Source organism: Oncorhynchus mykiss, chromosome 24 (assembly GCF_013265735.2).
Source record: "Oncorhynchus mykiss isolate Arlee chromosome 24, USDA_OmykA_1.1, whole genome shotgun sequence".
NCBI lineage: Eukaryota > Metazoa > Chordata > Actinopteri > Salmoniformes > Salmonidae > Oncorhynchus > Oncorhynchus mykiss.
The window spans coordinates 28,948,223-28,956,553 of record NC_048588.1 but is presented as its reverse complement, the minus strand read 5'-3'; the positions used below and the strand labels follow the sequence as shown (position 1 = coordinate 28,956,553).

Sequence of the window (8,331 nt, the reverse complement as noted above, 5' to 3'; positions counted from 1 at the left end):
GAGAGAGAGAGAGTTCACACAAGAGAATTACATCAGATGGGACAGGAGAATTACACCAGATAGGACAGATTGACCCTAGCCCCGAGCACATAGACTATTGCAGCATAGATACTGGAGGCTGAGACAGGGAGGTTCGGGGGACACTATGACTCCGTCCGACGATACCCCCGGACAAGGCCAACCAGGCAAGATATAGCCCCACCCATTTTGCCAAGTCTCTTTCTTTGAACTTTGAACTTCTGCAACATTTAAAACTTTAGCAACAGAAAGACTTATTAAAGAGTGAGGGTAGATAGTAATGTGAAGGTAGATTTTGCAATGGAACAATCAATCCTTCTCTCCCTCTCTCTCTCTCTCTCTCCACCCCCCCTCCCTCTCTTTCTCTTTCTTTCTCTTTCTCTTTCGCTTTCTCTCTCTCTCTCTCTCTCTCTCTCTCACACACACACACACACACACACACACACACACACACACACACACACACACACACACACACACACACACACACACACACACACACACACACACACACTCACACACACACACACACACACACACACACACACACACACACACACACACACACACATACACACACACACACACACACACACAGACACACACACAGACACACACACAGACACACACACAAAGACACCCTGTTGTCACACTCCCCCTCCAGAGCCTCTCTCTCATCATCATTCCTATACTAATTTACTCCTACCAACCACAGGACTCAGAGGAGCTACAACTGGCTCTGTCAATGAACTGTGACAAGGTGTTGTTCTTTGGGTTATTCTCCTCCCTCTCTCGCCTTCCGGGAACACTAATTGGCCACATGCAGAGTAATGTGACCAATCGAATCATCCTCGGCAGAGAGCCGGAGCTGCAGATCGGAAGAGCAGAGCGTTGGGCTCAGTCCGGCTCCCACGCCGAAGAGTTCCTGGGGTGACACTATCTTTTCCTTCCTTTACCTTGGGAATACCTCGGGATTTACCCCCCATCTTCTCATCCCACGGATTTGGTGGTTTTCCCCCCCCTGGCCTCGCCTCCTGCCCGCCCTCGGATCAGCGCTCGGGTGAAAAGGGCACCATCAGACGGGTGATCGCTGGCCCTGGTGCTATACTACGGTGAGTAACCTTACGGATGGACTGGGAGTCAGACGATCCAGGCCACTGAGAGGAAGAGAGAGAGGGTGATACGAGACTGTGTGTGAGAGAGACAAAGAGACAGGGAGAGAGACACAGCGGCAGAGAGAGAGACAGACATCGACAGAGAGACAGATTGAGAGAGAGGGAGAGGGAGACAGAGAGACAGAGAGGGAGACAGACAGGGAGACAGAGAGGGAGACAGAGACAGACAGAGAGGGAGACAGAGAGAGAAAGAGTGAGAGAGAGAGAGACATTGATAGAGAGACAGAGTGAGCGACAGGGAGAGACAGAAAGAGAGACAGACAGAGAGACAAAGAGAGAGACAGACAGCGAGACAGAGAGTGACACAGCGTTAGAGACAGAGAGGGAGACAGAGAGATGAGACTATGGTGCATCACAACAGAAAAAGCTGTAAAATCTGTCCCAAAAAAGTTAGACTTTCAAATTTCAAACTTTCAAGATTGAGTTTGTGCAACATTATTGAACAATGTGCAAGAAATTGACCAGCCGAATCACCCATGCCAGCAAAACTTAACCAAGACTGGGTCTACTGTCAATCATGTACATGTAAATGAATACATAAACACAGCTTGTACCCTCGGAGACCCTAGACTGAAGAAGTCAAATAACAGGTCAACTTTTTCCAGCTTGAAGTAACAAAATGGGTGTTTCTTTTCATTTTTAACACGTTCGATATAGGCCTAAGTAGGACAAAGGGAGGTCAACTTGCACAACCTGTCTTACTCTGTTTCATAACCACAGAGAAAGCATTTACAGGATGTATCTATAATATAACTGAGTCGATAACTGTTTAGCTCCAGGTGGTTATCAGGTTCTCCCCTCTTGTACTCATTGGATCTCTATGGGGATGGGGGTAAAGCTGGACGTTAGAGGGAGACCCTGTTAACCATCTGGAGCTAAACAGTTATAGACTCAGTTATATTATAGATAAATCCTGTAAATGCTTTATCTGTGGTTATGAAACAGAGGTGGACAAGTTGTAATATTAAACTTCAACATATGTAAGATGCGGTAATCAACACCAGTGGAGGCTAGTGGAGGGATAAATCAGAGGACAAGTAAAACAGCCTCCTCCTACATATACCTATACCCCCTTAAACTTTGGCACCTAAGACAAACACTCAATAACATGCTGGTAATGTATTATCTACAATTAACGTATCCGCTGGAAAATGGCAAACGCTCCTGCACCGCACTTCGCAGTGATAGAGGGCCCTCTGATGATTGTATCATTGTTGGCTAAACTAAGCTATAGCTTAGGGAGCAATGTAGCCAAGCTGTCTCCAACCAACAACCCCAAATTACAACCTCAAACTATCCCAGCAGCCACTGAGCCTCCTCATCCATCCACAGAGAGAGCCCGCAGAAAGAGTGCTGTTGTTAGCATCAGCTAATAGCCGCCACTATCTCACACACATACTGAGGAGAAAATGGCCGCCAGGCCCAACGGACTGTGGGGGACATTGGCGATTTGTAACCACTGTGTGTGTGTGTTTTTGCCTCCCCTGCACGCAGCATGCCCCTCATGTGACGGCCTCTCTGATGGCCTCTCTCAAGCTGGCATCCCCCCACCTCAGGACAATGAAGCACTTCTTACTGCACTAACACATAGCCATGCTTACCCATTACCCTATATTGTTTCTGTAATAACAGTCCCATGCTTGGCCTAGAGAACAGAAGTGGTAGCTAGCAGCAAGCCGCTGCAGCCTGACTTGTTAGCCCGTGCCAGTGATTATTTCTGACCAGTGGTGTAAAGTACTTGAAAGTACCACTTAAGTAATTTTTTTCCTATCTGTACTTAACTATTTATATTTTTGACAACTTTTACTTTTACTTCACTACATTCCGAAAGAAAATGATGTACATTTTACTCCATACATTTTCCCTGACACCCAAAAGTACTCATTACATTTTGAATGCTTAGCAGGACAGCGAAATGGTCTAATTCACTCACTTATTAAGAGAACATCCCTGGTGATCCCTACTGCCTCTGATCTGGAGGACTCACTAAACAGAGAACATCCCTGGTGATCCCTACTGCCTCTGATCTGGAAGACTCACTAAACAGAGAACATCCCTGGTGATCCCTACTGCCTCTGATCTGGAAGACTCACTAAACAGAGAACATCCCTGGTGATCCCTACTGCCTCTGATCTGGAAGACTCACTAAACAGAGAACATCCCTGGTGATCCCTACTGCCTCTGATCTGGAAGACTCACTAAACAGAGAACATCCCTGGTGATCCCTACTGCATCTGATCTGGAGGACTCACTAAACAGAGAACATCCCTGGTGATCCCTACTGCCTCTGATCTGGAGGACTCACTAAACAGAGAACATCCCTGGTGATCCCTACTGCCTCTGATCTGGAGGACTCACTAAACAGAGAACATCCCTGGTGATCCCTACTGCCTCTGATCTGGAGGACTCACTAAACAGAGAACATCCCTGGTGATCCCTACTGCCTCTGATCTGGAGGACTCACTAAACAGAGAACATCCCTGGTGATCCCTACTGCCTCTGATCTGGAGGACTCACTAAACAGAGAACATCCCTGGTGATCCCTACTGCCTCTGATCTGGAGGACTCACTAAACAGAGAACATCCCTGGTGATCCCTACTGCATCTGATCTGGAGGACTCACTAAACAGAGAACATCCCTGGTGATCCCTACTGCCTCTGATCTGGAGGACTCACTAAACAGAGAACATCCCTGGTGATCCCTACTGCCTCTGATCTGGAGGACTCACTAAACAGAGAACATCCCTGGTGATCCCTACTGCCTCTGATCTGGAAGACTCACTAAACAGAGAACATCCCTGGTGATCCCTACTGCCTCTGATCTGGAGGACTCACTAAACAGAGAACATCCCTGGTGATCCCTACTGCCTCTGATCTGGAGGACTCACTAAACAGAGAACATCCCTGGTGATCCCTACTGCCTCTGATCTGGAGGACTCACTAAACAGAGAACATCCCTGGTGATCCCTACTGCCTCTGATCTGGAGGACTCACTAAACAGAGAACATCCCTGGTGATCCCTACTGCCTCTGATCTGGAGGACTCACTAAACAGAGAACATCCCTGGTGATCCCTACTGCCTCTGATCTGGAGGACTCACTAAACAGAGAACATCCCTGGTGATCCCTACTGCCTCTGATCTGGAGGACTCACTAAACAGAGAACATCCCTGGTGATCCCTACTGCCTCTGATCTGGAGGACTCACTAAACAGAGAACATCCCTGGTGATCCCTACTGCCTCTGATCTGGAGGACTCACTAAACAGAGAACATCCCTGGTGATCCCTACTGCCTCTGATCTGGAGGACTCACTAAACAGAGAACATCCCTGGTGATCCCTACTGCCTCTGATCTGGAAGACTCACTAAACAGAGAACATCCCTGGTGATCCCTACTGCCTCTGATCTGGAGGACTCACTAAACAGAGAACATCCCTGGTGATCCCTACTGCCTCTGATCTGGAGGACTCACTAAACAGAGAACATCCCTGGTGATCCCTACTGCATCTGATCTGGAGGACTCACTAAACAGAGAACATCCCTGGTGATCCCTACTGCCTCTGATCTGGAGGACTCACTAAACACACGTTTCATTGATAAATGATTGGAGCCCCTGGCTTTCCCTGCTTTGCTTTATATAAGGAATTGGAAAATATTATATTTTAGCAATTACATTTACTTTTGATAGTTAAATACATTTAAAACCAAATACTTTAAGATTTTTACTCAAGTATTATTTTACTGGGTGATATTCACTTTTTACTTGAGTCTTTTTCTATGAAGGTACCTTTACTTTTACTCAAGAATGACAAATGGGTACTTTTTCCACCACTGGTTCTGACTGTAACAAATCTGTAATTTAATTAGCCAACATAAGTGCCTCAATATTCCCCAATTAAAATGTTGATGAATAAAACCCCTTAGAAACATAGAGTTACTCCAGTGAGATTCCCACGACTTTTGTGACTGCCCTCGTGTGTAGTCAAGGCTCAGGGCTCATTTTTACTACCGAGTGTAATTGTATGCGTCTAATACACAGAAAAGAACAACAACACAATTTCCCAGCTGATTTTCTACTTCGTTAGCTGTACAAACATTGCACAGCTTTTGACAATTACATTTATTGAAGTGTGTTTGATTCAACAGAATAACTTTATTAGCTGTATATTCCATGTATACTTACAGACTGTATATGGTGCACAATTTACAGGCTAAAGTTATAAACAGGAGCGATTTTTAGCCATGCATCCCTATAAGTGCTTCTGGTCCATGATGTGAGTTAGATACAGCACTTAAAATAATTGTTTGTAAAATATGTGTGCAATGTTTTCTCAGCTCATCTCTTGCAGCTAGCAAATACTGTACATACACAATGCAAACAAGAGACTTCATGGGTTCATAAAAAAAACATCTTTAATCTCACAGAATGACATATATTTTCATATATACCTCAAACATCATCACATAGTAAAAACGTCCCATCATATAGTCTACAGTCAGTACATGAGGAGGGTGTGTGTTATTTATCACAGTGATCATCCATAAAGCATTCTAACATGTTGCTGAACAAGACTAGAGAACAGATGGGAGAGAGAAGTCCCAGTCTGGTACTGTAGTGATTGTTACTGAGTCTGTTCCTCCAAGATTAAACTCAACACATTCCTGCTCTGCATGTCGCTGTGTTCCACTGACAGATACCCCACTGAGCACATCTCTAATCACCTGCAACAACATTCTAGACGTTTCTGGAAGTTTCTGTCTCTCTCTGTCTGTCCCCCTATGTACATAACTAACTACATAACAATGTCAAAGTGGATTTGTAAAGTCAAAGTTGTCCATGTTTACAAAGTTATAATAAACGGTCTTCTATGATTCTTGGCATGATTGTCCTTGTTTCCAGATACCTTCATCCTGACCTGCCCACTCGCCTGCCCTCGACCCCTCACCTCCCTGTAACCATGACGACCAAAACAACCAATGTCCTGGACGGGAACAAGGTCTCCTCCTCCCCTCTCCTGTTGTCCACATCATCCCCGTCCTACCTGTCTTGCCAGCGCCTAGTGACCAAGGACGGTCACTGCGCCCTGCGGTCCTCCCCTCCCTCCCCTGGCCTGTGGCCCTCCTGGGCATCTGCCTCTGCCTGGCTGCTAGCCCTACAGGTAAAAATAAATGAGTTGACACACACACAATAGTTGAAGAGGTGCTGCTGACTAAACGGAAAAGTAAACTTAACATAAAAGGTTACACACAGACACTCTATGGGACAGTTTTGCAGACATAGATTAAGACTAGCCTTGAATTTAAACTCTCAATTGAGAATATCCATTGAACTTGATTATAAGACCAGGATCAGGCTTTATCTCTGTCTGGGAAACCAGCAATAATTGAATGGGTATATACACCCTGGCTCTCCCCTGCAGGACCTGTGGGGGGCAGTGGTGTGCCTGCGCTGGCGCTGGGTCCTATTGGCCTTCTGCACCTCCTTTGTGGCCCACTGGCTGCTGTTCGCCTGTCTGTGGTACCTACTGGCCCACCTCAATGGAGACCTGGCGGTGGAGGACCACGACGCTCCTCCAGAGGGACACGTAGTGTGTGTCAAATACATCACCAGCTTCACCGCAGCCTTCTCCTTCTCCCTGGAGACCCAGCTGACCATAGGGTACGGCACCATGTTCCCCAGTGGGGACTGTCCCAGTGCTATAGCCCTGCTGGCAGTTCAGATGCTGCTGGGGCTCATGCTGGAAGCTTTCATCACAGGTACTTTCTAATGGAGAGGAGCACTTCTCTTTCTCAGGTTGTTGTTGTCCGTTTCAATGCTGAGGGTACAGCTGTTTGGTGTTCTTCATCTTGCATTGTTTTTTTCTTACTCTATTATTTTAATTTCTTGTTAATACTCAATCTTTGTCTCACCTGGGTCTCTAGAGATAAAAAAAACAACACAACATACATATTTCTGAGGAAAACTACTGATATCTACATTTTCTCTCTCTCCCTTCCCCACTCTCAGGTGCGTTTGTGGCTAAGATCGCCCGTCCCCAGAAGCGTGCGGGGGCCATTCAGTTCAGCCCCCAGGCAGTGGTAGGTCAGCACCAGGGCCAGCCCTGCCTCATGTTCCGGGCCACCAACCTTCTGCGACGCCCCCTGGTGGACGTGGAGGTCAGTGCCGTGCTGTACGAACAGAGAGACGACCAAGTCCTGCACCAGACCAACCTGGACTTCCAGCTGGACCGGCTGGGCCCACGCCCCTGCCCCTTCTTCATCTTCCCCCTCACCTTCTATCACGTCCTGGACCGCCACAGCCCCCTTTACCCGGCCCTGCGTGAGGGCAGCGCCAGCCATTTTGAGCTAGTGGTGTTTCTCTCCGCCTCCCAGGAGGGCACGGGCGATGCCTGCCAGAAGAGGACGTCCTACCTGCGCCAGGAGATCCAGTTTGAGCGGCGCTTTGTGCCCGCTGTGGGGTTGGACAAGCAAGGCAGGTACCAGGTGAGCAGTCAGCACTTTGGCATTGCCCACTGCAATGAGCCTCTGGACAAGGAGTGTGTGGTGCAAATCAACGGGGATGGGAGTGACAGGATGGAGTAAGGGTGGGGAAGGAGGAGGGTGGAAGGGAAGGATGGGCAGGAAGAAAGGGAGAATGAGGTATGGGAGAAGGGGAAGAGGGTAATGGGTGAGAGGAGTAAGGGACAGAGAGCAACGTGGGATGGGTGGGTTCCGGGGTTTAGAATATCTATATATATAGTACCAGTCAAAAGGTTGGGCACACCTAGAATAATAGTGAAGATATCAAAACTATGAAATAACACATATGGAATCAAGTTGTAATCAAAAAAGTGTTAAAAAATCCAAATATATTTTATATTTGAGATTCTTCAAAGTAGCCTCCCATTGCCTTGATGACAGCATTGAACAGTCTTGGCAAAGAGAAATGACAGTGCATCATTACTTTAAGACAAGTCAATTCTGAAAATGTCAAGAACTGTGAAGGTTTCATCAAGTGCAGTCGCAAAAACCATCAAGCGCTATGATGAAACTGGCTCTCATGAGGACCGCCACAGGAAAGGAAGACCCAGAGTTACCTCTGCTGCAGAAAATACATTCATTGGAGTTAACAGCCTCAGAAATTGCAGCACAAATAAATG

General features: G+C 46.9%; 1 protein-coding gene across 1 annotated transcript; it reads left to right on the top strand.

Moving 5' to 3' along the window:
• The first annotated feature begins 785 nt into the window (after nt 1–785).
• LOC110504130 (inward rectifier potassium channel 13) lies at nt 786–7,989 on the top strand. The gene is made up of 4 exons (XM_021582958.2): nt 786–1,130; nt 6,093–6,351; nt 6,613–6,949; nt 7,200–7,989. Exons 2-4 carry the CDS (start codon nt 6,151–6,153, stop codon nt 7,772–7,774), a joined length of 1,113 nt encoding a protein of 370 aa, XP_021438633.1. The 5' UTR covers nt 786–1,130; nt 6,093–6,150; the 3' UTR covers nt 7,775–7,989.
• The last annotated feature ends 342 nt before the right edge of the window (nt 7,990–8,331 follow it).

What these genes read in the sequence shown, in the direction of transcription:
- LOC110504130 (XM_021582958.2), top strand. Translation starts at nt 6,151, where the DNA reads ATGACGACCAAAACAACCAATGTCCTGGACGGGAACAAGGTCTCCTCC. An exon ending in CCTGGCTGCTAGCCCTACAG is followed by an intron (nt 6,352 to 6,612) that starts GTAAAAATAAAT and finishes TCTCCCCTGCAG; the next exon opens with GACCTGTGGGGGGCAGTGGT. An exon ending in GCTGGAAGCTTTCATCACAG is followed by an intron (nt 6,950 to 7,199) that starts GTACTTTCTAAT and finishes CCCCACTCTCAG; the next exon opens with GTGCGTTTGTGGCTAAGATC.